The 21,079-nt window shown below is 35.0% G+C and overlaps 2 protein-coding genes across 9 annotated transcripts; one reads left to right on the forward strand and one right to left on the reverse strand.

The window, feature by feature from the left end:
• Nucleotides 1–351: 351 nt before the first annotated feature.
• On the forward strand, nucleotides 352–5,426 carry LOC107813384 (protein ABIL2). 7 transcript variants are annotated; one of them, XM_016638652.2, is made up of 10 exons: nucleotides 352–514; nucleotides 1,087–1,227; nucleotides 2,134–2,216; nucleotides 2,307–2,457; nucleotides 2,924–3,023; nucleotides 3,395–3,487; nucleotides 3,804–3,870; nucleotides 3,961–4,049; nucleotides 4,374–4,510; nucleotides 4,610–5,426. In XM_016638652.2, the coding sequence occupies exons 2-10, from the start codon at nucleotides 1,120–1,122 to the stop codon at nucleotides 4,784–4,786; spliced, it is 1,005 nt and encodes a 334-aa protein (XP_016494138.1). In that variant the 5' UTR covers nucleotides 352–514; nucleotides 1,087–1,119; the 3' UTR covers nucleotides 4,787–5,426. The 7 variants fall into 7 exon arrangements, with proteins under 7 accessions (XP_016494138.1, XP_016494141.1, XP_075103054.1 ...); XM_016638655.2 differs by having other exon boundaries at nucleotides 3,401–3,487; XM_075246953.1 differs by having other exon boundaries at nucleotides 4,374–4,504; nucleotides 4,610–5,252.
• LOC107813383 (uncharacterized) lies at nucleotides 5,382–18,582 on the reverse strand. 2 transcript variants are annotated; one of them, XM_016638651.2, is made up of 17 exons: nucleotides 18,329–18,582; nucleotides 17,197–17,422; nucleotides 17,003–17,077; nucleotides 16,641–16,715; nucleotides 15,659–15,756; nucleotides 14,475–14,709; nucleotides 13,090–13,164; nucleotides 12,038–12,135; nucleotides 10,870–11,104; nucleotides 9,980–10,077; nucleotides 9,506–9,641; nucleotides 9,233–9,349; nucleotides 8,815–8,901; nucleotides 7,047–7,386; nucleotides 6,667–6,857; nucleotides 6,521–6,585; nucleotides 5,382–5,855 (listed from the first exon to the last, which is right to left on the reverse strand). In XM_016638651.2, exons 1-17 carry the CDS (start codon nucleotides 18,431–18,433, stop codon nucleotides 5,673–5,675), a joined length of 2,439 nt encoding a protein of 812 aa, XP_016494137.2. In that variant the 5' UTR covers nucleotides 18,434–18,582; the 3' UTR covers nucleotides 5,382–5,672. The 2 variants fall into 2 exon arrangements, with proteins under 2 accessions (XP_016494137.2, XP_016494135.2); XM_016638649.2 differs by having other exon boundaries at nucleotides 8,815–8,928.
• Between the last annotated feature and the right edge of the window lie 2,497 nt (nucleotides 18,583–21,079).

Below are 21,079 nucleotides of genomic sequence, written 5' to 3' on the forward strand. Positions count from 1 at the left end.
AGCAAATCTCATATTAAAAAAAAGAATAAAATAAGGTATTATATAAAAAATATAACTTTACATGGAAGCACGTTAATGTGACCTAGCTCAAGAGGCAAATCCATATGACCCATTGTGCAAAAGTGAACAATACATACGTTGACAAATCAATAACTATTCTTTTGTGTGGGGGGTGGGAATAAGAAAAAAAATAAGCTACCCTGAAAACGAGGTAAAACATTTTCAACCATGAATTTTGGCACTAAATGTTAAAAGCATATTATTTGGAGGATAATGGTTCTTGCCTTTGAGAAACATGCCTCACTTTTCAGATTTCACTATATATGTATTTATGATGACCCATTCCTTTTTGGAATTTAGATTCTTGATACCCCACAATCCTGTCTCTCCCACATCTCTTCCCACCACTTGTATTATTGATCTTTTGTCCCTTTTCTGCTCTCTATTTACAGTGTTTCTCACTTTCTTCTTCTCCTGAGTTTGCCAGTTACAATAATTCATTCTTGAATAGCAGGTTTGAACAAAAAGTTTGAATCTTTATTTTACTTTTTGTGGGATTATAGTATGTATATATATATATATATATATATATATATATATATATATATATATATATATAGTTCAAAAACTAGAGTCTAAAGCTTGTTTACTTATATAACTAGCATCTCTCCTGTGTTTTGTCGGGGATTCGCCTGGGGTGTCACATATTTAATAGCCGAGCGTATTAGTGATATTGTTCGCTTTGGACCTAAGCTTTCAGGGTTTTAAAACACGTCACTATGGTCTAAAGCTTGTTTACGTATATACCCAACATCTCTCCCGTGTTTTGTCAATTCAACGTGGGATTCGCATGGGGTGTCACAATATAAGAGGGTCATAAACATTTTTATCCTTTATATTGCAGTTTACATAGATAAGTTCAGGGGTATACTCTGTTCTTTTTGAGTTATTGTCAAGAATCAAATATATTTAAAGTTATCACATGTTTCTTGTGTCCTTGCTTTTATTGAGTAAAAAGTTGCACGTTTACTCCTGAAAAGTGAAAAATATTAGTAGTACTAACATTGGTAATTTCATTGGTGGCAGGTTTGAAAAAAGTTTCAGTTTTTTCATCTAACAATGGGAAATGAGTTTCCATCATTTTTGACAGCAAATGGTCCTCAAGAAAGCTCCAACTATGATGAAATATTTATGCAGCATAGTTTGCAGTTCTCTGATAGTTTAAAGGTAGATGCTTTAATTTCTCCATTACAAATTCTATGCTTAATTTTCATGTGATAATATATAAATCTTGGTTTTATGGTATAAATGGAGTTTTCGTTTTTATTTAGGTACACTATTAGTGTAGTTTTGCTATGTTATATTCGCTATGGTCCATTTTAATTGATTTTTTGGCCTTTCCTTTTGTGGTCTTAATATTTGATTTTTTAAGATATTCAACGTTGCCTTGAAGTAAAGAGTCTTGAAGTATCTATTATATTTCCAATGAACAAATTAGGTTAATATGGTCAACTTCGTTAATTAATGCTAAAAGGTGAATTCTTTAATGTGTTAAAACAGCCAAAAAATCAATTAAAGTGAACTGGAGGGAGTATCGGGTTATCACTTTACTTTCTAAGTAGGAGTGGCAAACGGGCGGGTCGGGTCGGATGTGGTTCGGGTCGAGACGGGTAATGAAAAACGGATAAATTATTCGACCCGGCCCATATTTAATACGGATAAAAAATGGGTTGACCGGCAGATAATATGGGTAACCATATTATCCATGACTTCTTACATATGATCACTTTTGAGAGAATTCTTAGTCTCCTTAACTTGAGGAACCCCTAATTTGAGGCTTTACAAATATAAAAGTTAGATCAATGGGTTACCCATTGGTTATCCATTTTCTAAATGGATAATATGGTTTTTATCCATATTTGACCCGTTTTTAAAAAGTTTATTGTCCAACTCATTTTTTAGCGGATAATATGGGTGGTTAACTGTTTTCTTTTAACCATTTTGCTACCTCTATTTCTAAGTTATGATACCAGACTTCAAATAAAGAGTTAATTATTGATGTAGCTAAACTTTACGTGCTGGTGTCAAAAACCTCAGTATACAGAACTTAAACTCTTGGTTTGTGGTAATTAGGACTTGAAGAATTTAAGGAAGCAGTTGTATTCAGCTGCAGAGTACTTTGAATCTTCTTATGGGGAAAATGAGCACAAAACATTGTAAGTCTAAAGTCATTCCCTTTCTTATTGAAAATTTTTGTTAACTCATTGGAGTTTTACTAATTCTTTGTTAAAAAATATGTGGTACAGAGTGATAGAGACTTTGAAAGATTATGTGAGTAAAGCTCTAGTTAGTAGTGTGGATCATTTGGGATCTGTGGCATGTAAATTAAATAGCTTCTTGGATGAAAAAGTTGATGAATTTTCTACAACCAAGCTTCGTTTCTCATGCATGGAACAGGTAATATTTACCCCCCTTTCTCTCTCTCTCTCTCTCTAGACACACACACACACACCAGAAAGCATAGCTGGTTTATTTTATAAGATGTTAAATATGTCTCAAAGTTAGTTCCTTTACGTTAGAGTACTCCACGTTTGTTTGAGAAAATGTGTTAGTTATCTTTTTATATGGTTTTGAGCAATCCTCACGTGAGGTTAACTTAGGCCCGAGGTCTATTTTCTTGACATGTTAATAGGTCAGAGTCACCTCTATTCTCGGTTTACCCAATTTTGGGTCCCATGTTATGTTGTACACGTCCGAATGTTTAGCTCTGATCAGGGGCGGAGCTAGAGTGCGTGGACGGGTTCGGCCGAACCCACTAGCTTGGTTAAAACCTTATGGCTTTAATTAATGATATGAATATTTGTAGAGTAAGAATCATGAGTCTCATGTCTTACCATTTTTTTTGGCTGTTACTCCAAATTAGAAATTGCAAACATGCCAAGAATTCGTTGATCGCAGTGGCCTCTTGCAACAATCCTTTGTAATTCTGACTCCAAAGCAACATAAGCGTTACGTGACTTCAGGCAATGATCTTTTTCCCTCCTCTTCGTTAGTACTCCCTCTGTTCCAAAAAGATTGGCACTATTTCCTTATTAGTCTATTCCAAAAAAATTGACATCTTTCAATATTTTCTTAATTAGTCGCAATTACAGCCACACAAATGCTATGATAGATTTCAAACCACAAGTTTCAAAAGTTTTACAGACATACAAATGTTATGGCTTATTTAAGACTACATATCTTAAAAGTCTTTCATTCTTTATTAAAGTTTGTGTCAAGTCAAACTAAGACAATTTTTTTTAAACGGAGAGAATATTATTTTTACATTCAATACTTTTATGACAAACAAATGTGTTTTGCTTCAATTTCACTCTCAAGTGTTCACATTTTGTAGCTGCAGAGACACAATCTGCAGTTCTAAAACCTCGACAAAGACATAAGGAACAGAACCTGTGCCCTCAAGATGACCTGCAGCTGCCTAAGCAAGGTACTTTATTTGACATCTTCTTGTTCTTTTGGTGAATTGTATGACCATCTCATCAAAAAGTTTAAGCTATTAGCGAGAATACACTTTTTATTCACTTAAATATATCTTTGACAACCTAAACTTATATATAAAATGATCATACAATTTAATGAGGGGCGTGTTTAAACATAACGTAATTAACTAATTTATGTGTGATCTCTCAAGCAGTTTAAGCTTTTAGATGAGATGTCACGTAATTTACCAAGTTCTTTTAATCTTTGCCCTTTTGTAGTTCTTTTTCTTCTTAACTTTCTTTGATTCTTCTGTCTGCCATTAGGTGATTGTTTTCCTCATCCTTTTCAAGCTCTACCATCAAAGCCACATTCATATAAACCAAAGTACATGTAAGTTTTCGATAAATGAGGATACTCTTGATAAGTTTTTTTTTGTTAGTTTACCTTTAAAAGTAGTAATCATATGAAACATTGCCACAGGAAAAGGCATTCCAAGATTTCATGGACAGATGCTTCTCCAAATCCTCTCAACTTCTCGTTCACAAGGGTAGCATCCACCAAAGAAGTTGGTAAGTACCAAATTAAATTCTAGTTATACACAGTACAGTTCAAGAATGGGAGTCTTGGCATAACTGGTAAAGTTGTTGCCATGTGACAAGGAGGTCACGCGTTCCGAGCCATGGAAACAGCCTCTTGCAGAAATGCAAGGTAAGGCTGCATGCGTATGATAGACCCTTGTGGTCCGGCCCTTCCCCGGACTCCACGTATAGCGGGGGCGGAGTGCACCGGGCTGCCCTTTTACACAGTACAGCTCAAAAGACTTGGTAAATTATCACGGATTTACCTTCGTGTGTAGAAGTTGAACTCAATTAACACATTCAATAATGAAACAGGGAAAAGATCAGTTTCACCACTTAAATTTGCTCTCAAGCGCTCTGGATCTGTCAATAGATCAGTTTCTCCTCTCATGCGTTTTGGATCCGTTATCAGTAGATCAATTTCTCCCAGCACTTCCAATAATAAAGTGAGGGTAAGGACTTTTAGCAAGTACATTATGTTTGTGGCAAAGAAAAGTTGTATCTGTTCATACTAAATGATTGTATTATATGTTTTTGGATAAATATTACAGTGTCCATCTGAGCCACGGCGGGCAGTTTCCTTGTCAATAAATCCAGAAAGAAATGGTGCAAAGGATATTCAAGACTACAGCAGAAAGAGTAAAAATGTACTTACAGCATTCCTCAGCCTTCATAGTCATGGATCAAGAAAGGGAAATATACCTTCCAGATACCGCGACGACAGATGATGAAATCAGAAAATAGAGATATCTTCAAGTAATTTGGAATTTTGGGTGCATAAAAGATGTGTTAGCCTTCTTCTACAGCTAAAAGGCAATGCTTTCATCAATGGATAGTTAAGTATGAATAAGCATTGGAAATGAGGATGGAATCATGGAAATGGGAACTGGCTTACTGCATGGGCAAAGAAATGGAAATCCCAATAAAAGAAAGTTCAAAAACTGTGTAAAATGTAAACTACTATGCCATTTGCAGGGTAATGCCAACATCTCCTTTCAGAAATGAGATTAAATAATTTGAATAAAGAGAAAGAAAAACAAAAGACTGAATGTACAATGGTGCTTAATCAAAGAATAATTGAATGAACTAAGAGCAATGTAATTCAGAGTCCATTGCCTTCGTCTTGTAACCATACAAATTGGAACTTCTCTTGTACATGTAAATTGTAAGTTCATACACGTTATTATGTCTTCATATTATTGTCTAGCAAACAACTAGAAGCAAATACATCAATTTTTGGTTTAATATTGTGATAATCTTGTAGAAACGTTGTAGTACTATACAACATATAGACTAGTGAAATAGTGTAATATAATGAACAGCTTTTGAATTCGAAATGAAAAATATATTGAGGTCTTACTATTGCATGATATGCATATGCGTGGCACATGCCCCTTCCAGTTCATACAAAAATTGTTAGCTTCTATTGTCAGTACTTTTTCACCATTTTTTCCTTCTACTCAATAGTAATTATGAATGAACTAGAATCATTATGATTCATTCTAGTCTGAGCATGCCCGCTATTGGTGAGTTTGCATACATCTTGAGAGAAAACCTCAGTTAATGTACTCTGCAGTTACATGCGAAAGAATAATACAATATGACAATAGTCCTCTAAAATCCAAGATCAAAACTAGGTAAATCATCCATTTTGTATGTACTGATATCATGAAGAGAATTCGTCTCAGTTGAGTGACAAGGGAACTGTGGAGGAGAATCATTTGAAACATCAGTAATAACACCAGAAAATCCCTCTTGCCTACGTTGAGTATCCATCTGCTTGTTATCGACAGCAGGCTAAAGAAAACAGCAGATACTGTCAGAATGCAAGTACTGGTGGCACAGTCGTACACAGATTTTCATCATAGGATACAGGTTTTGGTGGCAAAGTATTAATGTTATAATCCGCGTTAGGGGATGGATTTTGAGCAAATAGTGGATGATATATTGATGTTCCAATCATCTACTGTTAAGAGTTGATTGGCATGCATATAATTGTCATAATAGCTTAAAAAAAGCACCCCGGTGCACTAAGCTCCCGCTATGTGCGGGGTCCGGGGAAGGGCCGGACCATAAGGGTCTATTGTACGCAGCCTTACCCTGCATTTCTGCAAGAGACTGTTTCCACGGCTTGAACCCGTGACCTCCTGGTCACATGGCAGCAACTTTACCGGTTACGCTAGGATTCCCCTTCAATTTTCATAATAGCTTCCATCCAAAAAAAAAAGTCTAATTTCAATGTTCCTCTCCCCTGCTTTGTTTCCAGAAACCCATTTCTTTCCCTAGTTTTCAACTCCTATTCCCTCTTGGCCTCTTTTTCCCTTTTTCTCCTTTGTTACATGGGAGAAGGAAATAACGTTTTCCTCTTCATATTTGACTCAATACATTCACCATATGAGGGAGGGTGATATCATAATATAAACTGAAAGCTCAAAAAAGAAATAGAGAATTTAATGTCTTACCTTGTTGGATGCATGAGTCAAGGTGCAGGCATCAGTTAATGGAGCCACTGGGCCACTAGGATTATCTGCACAAGTAGAAGCAAATGACAGTAAATGTAGTTACTAGCAAAATTGATATGCTGGTATGTGTTCTAGAGGATGCTTGCCTTGCTGCGAGACAGATTCAGATGCATCCTCAATTTCCAAAATTTTATTAGACCTGTCGTGGCGGAGTGTTTCAACTGCTTGAATCTTAGAGTCTGACTCAGGAATAACCAAATGCTTCAGCTTTGCAGTTGGAGACCTCTCTGTGACAGTGCATTCTACATCACGCAAGCATATATCCATCTCTCCTAATCTGGAAAGAATTAATTCAAACCAAATATAATTTTCCAAATACTAGTTAAAACAGTCAAAGAATAATCACATATATAAGCCACTTTTAGGTGTGTTTTACCCAATAAGCCAACAGATAAAGCTGACAAATGGAAGTGTGCTTATTATTTATGTAACCATTTTTTATTCATGGCATGAAGTCAATACATACCCTGTAGACAAGCTTAATGACCGAGTATGATATACTCTTTGACCGGTGCAATCCGATGGTTGAGAAATTTCATCCAAATGGAATGCATCAGTAACTTTTATTTCTGAAAGGTTCGTGCCGCTGCTATGCGTCATGGTAGTTTGTTCTTCCCTATGCAATGATGAACTGCCTTTAACATTGAAGTCTTGCAAGAGATGTTCCTCTGTTTGACTCTTAATGTCACTGCAAACAAGATTTGATGACTGCAATACTTGGCATTCGTCTGCAAATGTGATGTCCCTTACTGTGCCAGCACCTTTCGAAGAGATCGGTTTTTTAAGAATGGACAAGATTTCATGAGCTGCCATGAGGCAAATAGCATCAGAAATTAACAGATATATTTAGCAATTGACTAGATTGGCCAAAAGAAAACTTTATGGACCTTACATTACCCAAAAAAAAGAAAGAAAGAAAACTAAAGTTTCTTGTAGTTCCAAGTTTAACTAACTTGATGTATAGCATTTGCAGTCCTTGATATTTATCTTTACATATTATGGACTTGGGGATCAATGGCTGTCGGCTGATTTAAAAATCAAGCTAGGTGGCCTCATACACTAACATTAAACCAAAGGCAGCCCCATTCCCAAGAAAAATCGATGAAAGTCATATAGTTTCAACAATACAAACATACAACATTGGAAGGAAAAACAATTTCGACTGGCTTCTCTTTTGAAGCTAAAACAGAGTATTATCTTTAGCATGTTCATTTGCATAAGAAGAAAGATAACATGTCATATCTGATTATACTTATTTATCCTAATAGTTTAAGGAGGGATATCAGCTTTGTTATTACATTTTGACAACACCCTATCAAATTTTGTTCCGCGAAATAACCTTATGACTTGCTTAGTGAAAAGCAATACATTGCAGTTTGCTGACATTATATTTGGTTCCATTAGGAAAGGGAGGGATACAGGAGAGAGAAACTCCTTTGTTACTTATCTTAAGTGGAAAGATTGATGATTTACATCCGGCTGTTTGGTGCGGCTTAGAGGAAGTAAAAGAGATAAGCTTCCTCCTTCCATCCAATTTTTTGGAGGGGTTCAAAAAGCAGCTATAACGGATTCAAACCCCTGCACTTGTATTTCTAAGTGTCCAGAAATTCAACCCCTACAATTTTACTTCTGAGTATCCAAATTTCAAATCCCTCCACTTTTACATCCTTAACCAACGAGAGAAACAATTGGTAATCCTTATTTTCTTCCCCCGTCCCACCAGTCCTTTTTTTACCCCAATCAAACATCATATATGATTTAAACAGTAATGTTTTTAATGTCACAGCCACTTTTTACTCCCGCTTTTTAACTCCACGGCCTCTTGCAGAAATGCAGGGTAAGGCTGCGTACAATAGATCCTTGTGGTCCTCCGCCCCTTCCCCAGACCCTGCGCATAGCGGGAGGCGGGAGCTTAGTGCACCGGGCTGCCTTCTTTGTTTGCTCCGTCTCTCCCACTTTTGTCCTAAACCAACTTGTCATATGTAGTTTAACATTTCATTCTGTTTTCTTCACTTATCGAATGATAGAACGATTAGAAAGGGGCATATGTACGGCTTTGACTAAACGGCTAACTAAGGCTAACGGAACAGAATCGGAAGCAGAGGCAACAGAAAGAAATTAGAGAACTTATTTTAGAAGTTAATTATAATGAATTTTCTTGAATAATCTCGACAAGATCATCTGGAGAAAAGTAAAATTCTGCTGCTTAAATAAGGAAAAGGCCGACAGTTTACCTGCACGAACAGAGTTTGATCTGGAGATCCTACAATTCATTGTATTGTCAACAGAACAGCTTGCAGTCTTTGAGTCCATATGTTCCACTGAAAAAACTCCATTTTGAGGTTCCCCTGTTAGGCAATACCAATTGGGAGCAGGAAAAGTGAAACATAATGAAGGTTCTGGATGTAGGAAGTAAGATCATGAGTACTAATACTCATTTCTGATGCTGTAGTCGTGTGTGATGCTACGTTACAACAGGCTATAAAAACTGGAGGGCGAAATATATCTATATACTTGTTAAAAGCAAGAAATTTTGATGCCACAAACAAAACAAAAGTGCACATAAAGATGAACTAAGGAAAGGAAAGGCAAGACTGTTTTGTTTCTAGAAATCAAACGTTATTCTATACACTAAATTGCCAACAGACTTACTATTAGGAAGTGGCTTGTCAGAGGAGATTCTCCTACTTGATTTGATATTGTCGAGTCCAGATATTTTAAAATCAGATTGTGCATGCTCTCGGGAAGAAGCATCAGTTTGAGGTTTTCCTGCACATAGCAATGAAATCAAGTGCATAAGAGCATTTAGAACTTCTCAAACTAAGCTTATGTCAAGACAGTGAAAGCATATGATAGCTGAATTATCAATCTTACCTTACTGATTGAAGAAAGCAGGAATATTAGCCATGTGATGTAGAAAATTACCTTCTGGACTTGTCCTCATGTCACCAACTTCAACCAAATAATTTGACAGATTCAATGTAGTTCCAGTTGTGACATGTTCTGATAACTTGAGGAACCTTCGGCATAGTATGTTTCCTTCTTCTGTAAGTAGAGTAACCTGACTTGATTATGGAGTGAGTTTATGTTAGAACCAGATCATAAGTTTGAGATATGTAATATCACCAACTAAACAATTTGATTGACGTTTAGAATTAATCCAAATAAGGATAATCAAAACAAAGTCAGTTAGTTAATGTTGAAAGTCTGAATCAATTATTGATGCAAACATCTAGAATACCTGAATGATTAGCTTCCGAAAACCTTGGCAATCATAGAAATACTAGGCAGATAAACTGCTAAGATAAGCACAGTCATGCCTATCAACCAAATCCTTGGCAAACTAGACAACGATGAACTGAATTACAGTTGCATGGAATGGATGAATATAGAACTAACCTGAGATTGGTAGGAACCACAGGATGAAAGTCTAAGGATTCCATTATTGTACTTTTTTGCCTTTTGAGTTATCTGAGCTGTATACATGGCATCCCATTCTGTAATCGAAGTACAATAATAGTAGTTTATGAACAAGTCCGAGAGGATGCCCAGTAACTACCCGACAGAGGTGATGAGCTTAGAATAATGATTGGTTATTCCTGATTTGAAGTTCTAAGCCACAAAGATATATGAGCTTAAAAGAATGATTTGGTAATTCAGCCACAAAGCTATATAGATGTTATAAATGAATTTAAGGATCCCAAACTACAAAAACCTTATGGGTCATTTGATTCATGGACTAGTTATACAATGAATAATAATGTAAAAATTGTAATGTCGTAAATAATAATGGATTGTTATATGATGAGTAATATTAGAGGGATTGTTATGCAGGAATCACCTACTTTAATGGCATTGTTGTCTTTAGATGCTCTTATCCAGGGATTGCAAACATGCATATTCTTATTTCATGTTCTAACCAACATAGAACAATACATAAATTCTCAAATAAATTGTGCCGGTTAATGCAAAATTTAGATACAGAAACAACATGTTGCATAATGCAGAGTTTTATACTAAAAATCAAACATCTCATTCATTATGCAAAGATTGCACAATAAATGCAAAGTTTTATGCTGCAAATTAAACATTGAATCATTATGTGGAATTTTACGCGCAAACCCAACAAAGCTCATCAGTTATAAGTTCATGATTAAAGGAAGTGACAAACTGGATAGTCATTAAAAAGAAGAATCATCTATGGTAAGGTGGACTTCCTACAAGAGCATCAAGCACCATAATACTATTGTTACCAACCTAGAGCTTTATTTGGGCAAAGTCAGGCGTACCAGCAAGCAACTTATTGAGGACAGCAACTTCCCCGTGTACCGGTCCTCTTTTTCCAAGTTCCTTGATATGCTTTCCTCGAGGACTAATATCCTTTGGAGGCTTTTGGTCTCCCTTACATTCTCCAATATCCACCAAGTAACCATCAAATGTTACCGATTCACCAGAATCGATGTTCTCATTCTTTTTCAGAAACCTGCTAACTAGGAGTCTCCTGGTCGCATCATACAGCATGATCTGGAAACAATCAGAAACACTTTTTATCAAGCAAGAAGCCAACAATATAAGGACATAATATTTAGCATAAGTATGCACTTTATTTGAATATCTAGAAAAATATAGGAACTGTTCTTTCACAAAAGTTGCACCGCTATCGTTCATATTAGCTAAGCATAGAAACCAATGTCTTCAATATTAAGAATGAGATGCATCCTAACTGCTGAAAGGAACTTACTTAGGCATTGGGTCAGAGAGTTAAGTGTTAACTGTGGGACTTTGGGTCAAAAGAATATGAAAACAGAAAAGAGATGTTTTACTGCTGATTTAATATTCTTCATATTTTAGCTCAAAGGTAGCTGCCTCCCTATTACAACAGGCTCTAAAATCTATTGTTCTTCTCTTTCTCATTCCCCTTTCTCTTGCTCCACCCCTAATTCCCTGGCAATACCTTCTTGCCTCTCGGTATGTGCCCTCTTTGGAAATTCAAAAGTTGACAGATAATAAAATCTTGGTAAAGATAAAAAAATGTTTCTCTGCTAATGCATGCCTGATGAGAAGTATGAAACATAAGGTCATATTCACCATCCGAGTTTAAACTAGACTAATCTGATGTTGCTATCAATAGATTTAAGCTAATAAGTTCTCAAATTCAGCATGCAGCACTGGCTCTTGCATTAGCAAGACTTACAAAGGAATTACATTGGCTTAAACTGGTTAATTTTTAATATTGCTCTCATAAGCATGCAACAGCAAGCTTTTTGCATTTGGCCTGGGGAGGGAGCAGATTAGGTAGGTGAGGCAGTTCAAACACAGTAAAATTAGACCAAAAAAAGGATCAACATAATATTTTGAGAAGGTCCAAGCTCACAATTGTTAATGACAAGCTGATGCTGAACAGTGGAAGATGTTGACTATTTATAAGTTAGACAAGAAATAATTGCGGAAACCAACCTGTTTTCCATGTGAGCTAGACATCACCAGTCGCAAAATCCCATCATGGAACTTCTTTGCCTTTTGAGTTATTTGTGTGGTGTAGAGTACCTGCCATTCTGAATTTAGAAATAAAGTAAAAATTCATTCTCAGAAACTACATAGAGATGTCAAGAGATGCAATCTGTGAAAATTGATCTTTCAAATCCACTAACGGAAACATGATAGCCAGTTTACTTGTCTTGTCATCTCAATTTAATCGGTTCATTTGACTAGAGCACATTTTAAGAATAAAAAGGTACTCGTATATTTCTTATAGTAGTCTGTGTCAGAGATCTGTTCAAATTATAGTTCCGATCTGAGAAAGCATGGCTTTTGTTAAAAATATGTAACACCACGACAAAGCAACTTAAGATTGAATTACTTTACTGCAATTCTTATAGATCCATCTAGAGGCAGTGAGGGGTTTGACAAAACGTCCCCCTGTATATTCTCAAAACCCAAATAAATACATGAAGGAGATGAACATAGCATCCGGCCTCTTCATAACCTAATGAAAAGATGAACAACCTCATCTTTTTACAAAATGAGTCTCTAAGGAGACCAGTTATGTGCGGGTACATAAAGGAATATCCATTATGCAATGGTTGAAAATGAAATGGGAGGGCCACAGCCCTTCTCAAAGAGTGAACATAAGATTTTAAAGTGAACAAAAGACCATGCTGATGGGACTTTCTTGTTTTGCTTTACGTTTATGAGATGGTAGTTGCAACTTATCAAGCTTCAGATGTCCTCTTACTTCTACAGGTAGCGAGTGAACCAAGAAAAAGTAATGGGAAAATGTTGAAGATAATGCAAAATTAGAAAGAGGTTCTGCAACTCAGCTTAGGAAGTTGGATGTACTAAAAGAGAAATTAGGTCTACTAAATTTAGACTAGAGGGAGTAAAAATACAATATATATATATATATATATATATATATATATATATATATATATATATATAAGAAAATAATTTACAATAAATGCACAAAAATAATAGTTAGCAAAGTTGCTGCAAAAGTACGTTCCTACCTTCTGTGCTTGACTTTGCCATGTCAAGGGAACCCGGTGAAGAACTATATTTGCGAACTTCACTCTTCTTGAACTCTGCAAAGTGAAAGTTGTAATTGATATACTTCACCCCCAGAACAGTAACAGACAAAAGCCATGAGAAAGATTAATAAAGGCTAGCTTGAACTTTCAGACTCATAATAAATCCATTTTAAGATGGTGGACAACTTGTTACAAAGCCCTAATGAGTGAACCATGATTGTGATATTCCAGACATACAAAAACAACTTTAGTAACACATTCTAGATTCACATAAGCTGGCTTATCGAAAACTGAAGACATGAAATTTCATTTTTGTGCAGGAAATTCAAAAGCAATTGCTAGAAAATATGGAGGAAAAAGGTTCCCCGAACTTGTCAGTGTAGAAGAATCCTCGCAGCTTTCCTACCATTTACACGTGTTTTTTAACTTGAAAGGTCACTTGAAATAATTAGATTCGCATGAAAAGCTTCTGATTTTAAGAGTAGTTAGGTTCAACTTGATGAATCAAAATCTTTTAGGTTTAAGGATGCCACTACCCTACACCATCTGACAAAGCAACATACAGCATTTTACAAAGTACTCCTTAACAGCTTCTGTCCCACAAAGAATTTCTGAAAATTCAATTTAATGACAAAGGGTAAGCCCATTAACAAAAGCAAAGGAGTGTAAGAGAAATAGAACATGAGACCGAGATATGAGCTTAGAACAATGACTGACAATTCCAGTTTTGATGTACTAAGACAAAGGTATACGTATGTCACAAATGAAATTAGGATTGTTACCAAATTGCAAAACCTTTAGGGTTGTTTGATTCTGGAGTAGTAATGCAGTGAATAATAATATAAGAATTGTTATGCAGAGAATGATACTGTAGTTATTGTCATATGATAGTAATATTTATAGGGATTGTTATGCAGGAATTGCCTATTTTAATGGCATTTTTGTCATTAGATGCTCTTATCCAGCTACTGCTAAGAACAGATTCGTATTCCATGTTTTATCCCACATAAATAATGCAAACATTCCCACATAAGTTAATGCTAATATTAGTAATGCAGAGTTTAATTGCAGAAAAACATGTTACATATGTTTTGTACTGAAAACCAAGCATTTCACTAGGGAAGCAAAGATTACACCAAAGTTTAACATTGCAAACCAAACATCGCATTATTATGTGAAACTTTATGGCCCAACCAAACAAGCCCTTCTTCATTTGTAAGTCCAAGATAATAGGATGTGACAAATAAGATAGTCATTAAACAAAAAAGAATAATCTATTATAAGGAAGACTTCCTATACAAGCATCAAATACTATAATACGATCTTTACCTAACTGAATTTTATTTAGACAAAGACAGACCTACCAGCCGGAAACTTGTTATGGACACCGACATCCCCGTGTACTGGTTCTCTTTTTCCAAGTCCTGTGACATGCTTTCCTTGATCTCTAAGGTCCTTTGGAGGCTTTTGATCTTCCTCAGATTCTCCTATCTCCACTAAGTGACCATCAAATGTTACCGATTGGCCAGACATGATACTTTCATTCTTTTTCAGAAACCTACTATCTAGGAGTCTCCTGGTTGCATCATACAGCATGATCTGGAAACAATCAGCAAATTTTTTTATTCAAACGAGAAGTCAGCAATATAAGGACATAATATTGAACATAACTATGCTTTAGAAAAAAAAAAAAGAAACACACCGTTCTTCACAAAAGTTTTTCAGCTACCGTTCAGATATGCTAGTATGATGTTTCAATCTTAAGAACTAGATGCATCCAAGCTGCTGAAAGCAACTTACTTAGGCCTGGCTTCAGGTCTGAGAGTTGTGAGATTAACGTGTGGGACTTTGGGACAAAAGAACATGAAAATATAAAGGAGATGCTCTACTGCTTGTTTACTATCCTTCATATTTTATACTTGTCTTCTTTGTAACCTCCCTATAACAGCCGGCTCTAACATATATTATTCTTCTCTTTTTCACTCCCCCTTCCTTTTGCTCCACATCTAATTCCCTGGCAATACCTTCTTGGCTCTTGACATGCCTCCTCATTTGGAAGTTCAAAAGTGAACAGATAGGAGTAATAGATTTTCGTTAAAGATCAAAAATGTTTTTCTTCTAATTCATGCCTTGACCAGAAGTATGAAGCGTGAGGTCATATTCACCTTCAAAGTTGAAACTCTCCTGAGATGCGGAGACAATATCCAGTGTTGCTATCAAATATCAATACGTGTAAGCTAGTAAGTTCTCAAATTTTCAGAATACAGCATTGACTCTTGCATTAGCAAGACTGTATAGAGGAACTACATTGGCTTCAACAGGTTATTTCTCTCATACGCAAGCAACAGCAAGCTTTTTGATTTGGCCTGGGGAGGGGGAGCACAGTGTTGGTAATATAGTTCTAACACAGATTTTAAATTAGACAAAAAGAAGTGCCAACATCATACTTTGAGAAGGTCCAAGCACACAGCTGGTAATGACAAGATGATTCTGAACAGTGAAGGTGTTCATCATGCAAGTTAGACAAGAAATAATTGCAGAAAGCAACCTGCTTGCCATGTGAGCCAGACATCACAAGTCGCAAATACCCATCATGGAACTTCTTTGCCTTTTGAGTTATTTGTGTGGTGTACAATACCTGCCATTCTGAATTAACAATCAAAATAGAAACTCATTCTCAGAAAAAGGCGAGAAAATGCAGTCTAGGAGAACTGATTTTTCAAATCCAGTAATGGAAACATGATAGCCAGCAGCACTTGTATTATCATCTCTATTTAGCCGGTTTATTTAACTAAGAGAAGAAGATGAATGTTTTTAATAGTAATTTGTAGATAGAGATCTGTCCAGATTATAGTTCAGATAGGAGAACGGACTTTTGTTAAGAATATGTTACACCTCAAATAAAACACCTCAAGGTTGGAATTGGATTACTTTAATGCAATTTCTTAAAAATTCATCTAGAGGTGGGAGGGATGAGGGGGGAGAGAGGAGTCTCACTGACATCCCTGTATCTCAAAACCCAAAAGGTGAACACATGAAGGAGAGGAACATAGAATCCGACCTCTTCATTACCTAATGAAAAGATGAACAAGCTCATCTCTTTACAAAAGAATGTGTCCCAATGAAGACTGATTGTGTGCGGGCACATAAAGAAACATCCAGCTATGCAATGGTTTGAAAAATGAAATGGGAGGGATGCAGCCCCTTTCTGAAAGAGTGACCATAAGATTATAAAGTGAACAAAAGAACCACTCTAAAGTGATTTTCTTGTTTGCCTTTATAGCTCCAAATGTCCTCTTACTTCCACAGGCAGTGGGTGTACCGAGAGAAATTCTGGAGAAACGCTTTGAAAGCGTTTCAGCAGTTCAGTTCAGGAAATTGGATGAACCAAAAGAGAAATTAGATCTATTAAATTTAGACTAGAGGCAGTAAAAATATCGAAGCTTCTAAACTTGAAACAAGAAAATTATTTACCATAAAATCCACAAAAGTAATATTTAGCACAGTTGCTGCAAAAAGTACTTATCTACCTTCTGTGCTTGACTTTGTTGTATCAAGAGAACCTGGAGAAGAACCATATTTGCTAGCTTCACTTTTCTTGAACTCTGCAAGTTGAAATTTGTTCCTGATATACTTCACTCTCGGAACAGTAACAGATAAAAGACACAAATTAGGTTACTAAAGGTTCGCTTGAACTTTCAGACTCATATTAGACCCATAAGGACCATAATCTCACAATCAGAGACTCAATCAATGGACATCATATCTTTGTACTGTCCCTCATGAATTCATGCGGTGAATTCCATAATGTCAGAACCTCTAATAAAAGCAAGAAAAAATAATCCATTACTGTACTTCACGGATAAAGCAGGACAGGAATCATCTGACGGACCTCTAATAATCTTTTGTGATGGGCTTAGATTACTTGGTGTTGCTTTCCTTTTCCCCAGATTAGATTTCCTATTATCTGAAAACAAAAGAAGAAAGTGTTGCAAAAATAATAACCATGTGCAAACTACAAAAAGGAAGAACAACATCAAATTATAAACAACTGCCAAGAACAAAAGAAAGAAAGTTGAGTGATACCAACAGCAGTTGAGCTTTTCCCAGAATGCAGTAGCCCAGATTCCACCGGAACTTTCTTATCCATCAGTTTAGTATTTAATTTGGGTATAGGGTTGTAATCGCCGTGAGGATCACCAATATCAACAAGGTAAGAATCAAATGGCAGTGTTTCGCCTGTTTTGACATCATCGTCATTCTTCAAAATCTTAATGCCTAACAGCTTCTCACAATCATCATAGAGCATGGCCTGTAAAGAACCAGAACATTTTGATGTTATACATAATTTCTTGAGGATGTATTCACAGCAGAATGTGAAAGCCCTTTCTATTCAACAGCCAAGACTAGTCCGCAGACCCCCTTCCAAACATATCTGTTTGTGTATCAGTGGACTCCTTGATAGCAGCACTAATAGAACTCTGGCAGCTGATACAGGACATGCTCTATAACGATTGTGGACCCACTGCTTATTGGATCTGCCTTGCTAGAGAGGCTGGCATTGTCTTACTGAGGTTTTATTTACAAGTAGCTCATAAAAGTTTTATATATATATATATATAATTCAAGCGGCTAATGCCTTTGAAGATTGACCCATAAATCTCTAGATAAAATTGCACAAGCTAACATGAGTTTGCTTGACTGCAAGCCTTCCACCTTAAGAGTAGAAATCAATTTGAATTAAACGTGCATAAAACAGTATATGGAATTGAAATTGCACATAATTTTAGCTCTTCAATGAAATCTCTCTCTCATTGCACATAATAACTTTTGACAATGAACATAAAGTTATATGTAGAACTTCACTAAAATGCAACAAATACTATATCTAATGTCTAAACACATAATTTTGAAAATATAATGGGCTCAACACTAAAAACCTTAAATGTTGAACTGATCAATCTTAAATCTTGGATTTGCCTCTGCACAGATATACACACATACATATATATGATATGTGTATGTATGAATGTATACTAAACCCAGACTCAGTCAGAAAAAAGCAGTAAGCACAGTGCTACTCGCATTCACTGATTAACAACTAAACTAATTTACGTTTTTTTTTCCTTCCAAATTACTTGAAACGTGACATTTCGAGCTGTATAAACTAACAAATGGAGAAAATGGAATACCTAAGTATAGATATATGAAAATATACCTTGTGGCTTGAAGATTGAAGCTCTAAGAAGCCATCGTGATAAACTTTTCGCTTCTGCTTGAGATGCTTCGTGTACGTCACGCTCCATTTCTTCACATCTCCCATTGTCGCCGAGCAGATAGCAAATCGGCGATTTTTTTCCTCTGGATAATACGGATGGTTCTAGAAACTTCGGGAGAATCAGTGACTTTTTGGTGCGAAATTTAGGCGGGAAATTGTCGTTCTTTTGGTAAATTGTACTCCGAGCGTTTTCAAAAGGTGTTTCTTTTAAGCAAATTCGGAAAGGAAGAAAATAAAAAGGGACAAAAAAAGATAGATTTCAATTCGAAGCTTTTTCTAATTTCTTTTATTGTTTTTATGGAAGGGTATTTGCGCCGTAAAGTCGCCTTTCTTATTTACAAACTTTATTTTATCTTTTAATATTATACTTTTAATCTTTTTGAAACGAAACGTAACTTATTATTGTTACATCTTAATATCTTTACGTTCTTATAAACACACATAAAGGAAAATAAAATTTTACACTAAGGACCTTTTTTCTTTTTGTTATTTATGAGGATAGACAAGGAAAACAATCTTTATGCGATTGATTTGACTGAATATAGAACCCAACAACTCATATTTTCAAAGATTATCTTCCAAGTTTGAGAAAAAATGAAGTATTAACAACTTCACTTCTTTAGAGTATTCTGCAATTTGTATATCCATCGAAAGAGTCAAAGAGGTGATATTGCAAGAGCCTTATCGTTCTAAGTAAATATAGAACCCAAAAACTCATCTTTGTTAAGGCATCAAATGTAACTCCCTAAGATCGAAAGATTCAGTTCATATATTATTTTATCATACTAGTTTTAGGGTACGCACGTTGCGCGTTTACCATATATTAATAAATAATAATTTTTTTAAAAAAATATTTTTTTTTTAGAATAACAAATGTTAATTATATTCAGTTAAGTGTATAACATTCTTTTGTATCTCTCTGGGATAATAAATTATTTTGTCATGAAATTAGAAACCCATATTTGTTGATTGTCTTTGTTACTTAATTGGAATAAAGAACGGTGATTCAGACTTCCATTTCGTGCGAGACAATTAGGAGAATGTTGTACTCGTAATTTTTTTATGATTTTTGGGTAAGGAGGAACTTCTTTGCTTTGGCTAAAGGAATTATCATTTTTAAAATTTCAGAAATTTAATGATTAATTATTTTGAAATCCAAACACCATAACTAATTATTTAACTGTTTAAATTGTCATCTCCTTTCATTTTCTAGAAAATTCAGGCAATAATATTTAGGAAGATTGCTCATGTTTGCTAAAATTTCATTATTCGTTTATCTAGAAAAGTAATACCCTCCTACTATTTCCCAATCTTACGAAACTTTAGGAATTAAAAAAAACTTTCCAAGTAAAAAGAAATTTAAATATATATAACATACTCTCTTTATATTGGATGTCAAAAACTGCAAGAATGATATTTGAAAGAAAAAAATAAATATTATATCTAAAATAATGAAATATGTTTGAACTTTTATTGGACATACATAGATTTTTTATCTCAAAACTAACATAAATTCTTTACCTCAAAACTAATGTTTTCCGGCACTTTATCCTCTCTTGTAGGATTAAGATAGGACGTATGAAGAATGATACCGAAGACATGTGAAACTGAATTAGATGCAACTAATCTTGATTATGAATTTTAAAAAATACTCAAACAAAAAGTAAACGAATGAAAATAAATTTATATAAATACACCATAAGAGAATAGAGTTGAGGGAGAAAAAAAAAGGTCCAAAAGGAAATTTCAATAGTGGAAGTCCCTTGACGAAGGAAACAAAATATGTTATGTTACGTACTCTTAGTTTAATAAGGTCGAATTTAATATATAAAATTTAGTTAATTTTAAAATCTTAAATATTAGGAAAATAATTAAATGACTATGTCTAAATATTAGGAAAATAAATAAATAAATATTTTATCCCATGCGAAATCTATTTTTAAAGGGTAAAATAGGCGAACGACATTTTGCTAAGGAACTTCGTGCTTTTAATATAACTAGTTTCTATGTACATGTATGTGCAACTCTTATCAATTATTATAAAATATATTTTAAAAATATAAGTTCTTAATTGCATGTATTCACCAAGTCCATAAATAAAAAATAGTTAAATATTGCTTGAACCTTCCAAAATGAATAACTAAATTAGATAATTGGTGTCCTTGCTCTAGATTTCCAAATATTAGTTATTAGAGTCATATTATAAAGCATTTATTTTTTCTCTACCGCTATTTAACTGTCACGATCCAAAATTCGACTAGTTGTGATGGCATCTGACTCAACCCGCTAAGTAAGCCAATTATCAACTATCCAATTCCAATAAATTTAATAAGGTAATTAATTAAAAGAAAATATATGAAACCAATACATTTCACATTACGGACCTATTCCAATTTCCAAAATCGGATTCCGACCCCGATATCAAAAAGTCAATCCCTCATTCAAATTTTTAAAAAATTCAACTTTCACCATTTCAAGCCTAATTCTACTACGGACCTCCAAATAATTTTCCAGATACGCTCTTGAGTCCAAAATCGCCATACGGAGCTATTGGAATCATCAAAACTAAATTCCGAGGTCATTTACACATAAATCAACATCTGGTCGACTTTTTCAACTTAAGCTTTCCATTACGAGGCTAAGTGTTTCAATTCATTCCGAAATCCTTCCGGACCCAAACTAACTATTCTG

This window comes from Nicotiana tabacum, chromosome 23 (assembly GCF_000715075.1).
Source record: "Nicotiana tabacum cultivar K326 chromosome 23, ASM71507v2, whole genome shotgun sequence".
Taxonomy (NCBI): domain Eukaryota; kingdom Viridiplantae; phylum Streptophyta; class Magnoliopsida; order Solanales; family Solanaceae; genus Nicotiana; species Nicotiana tabacum.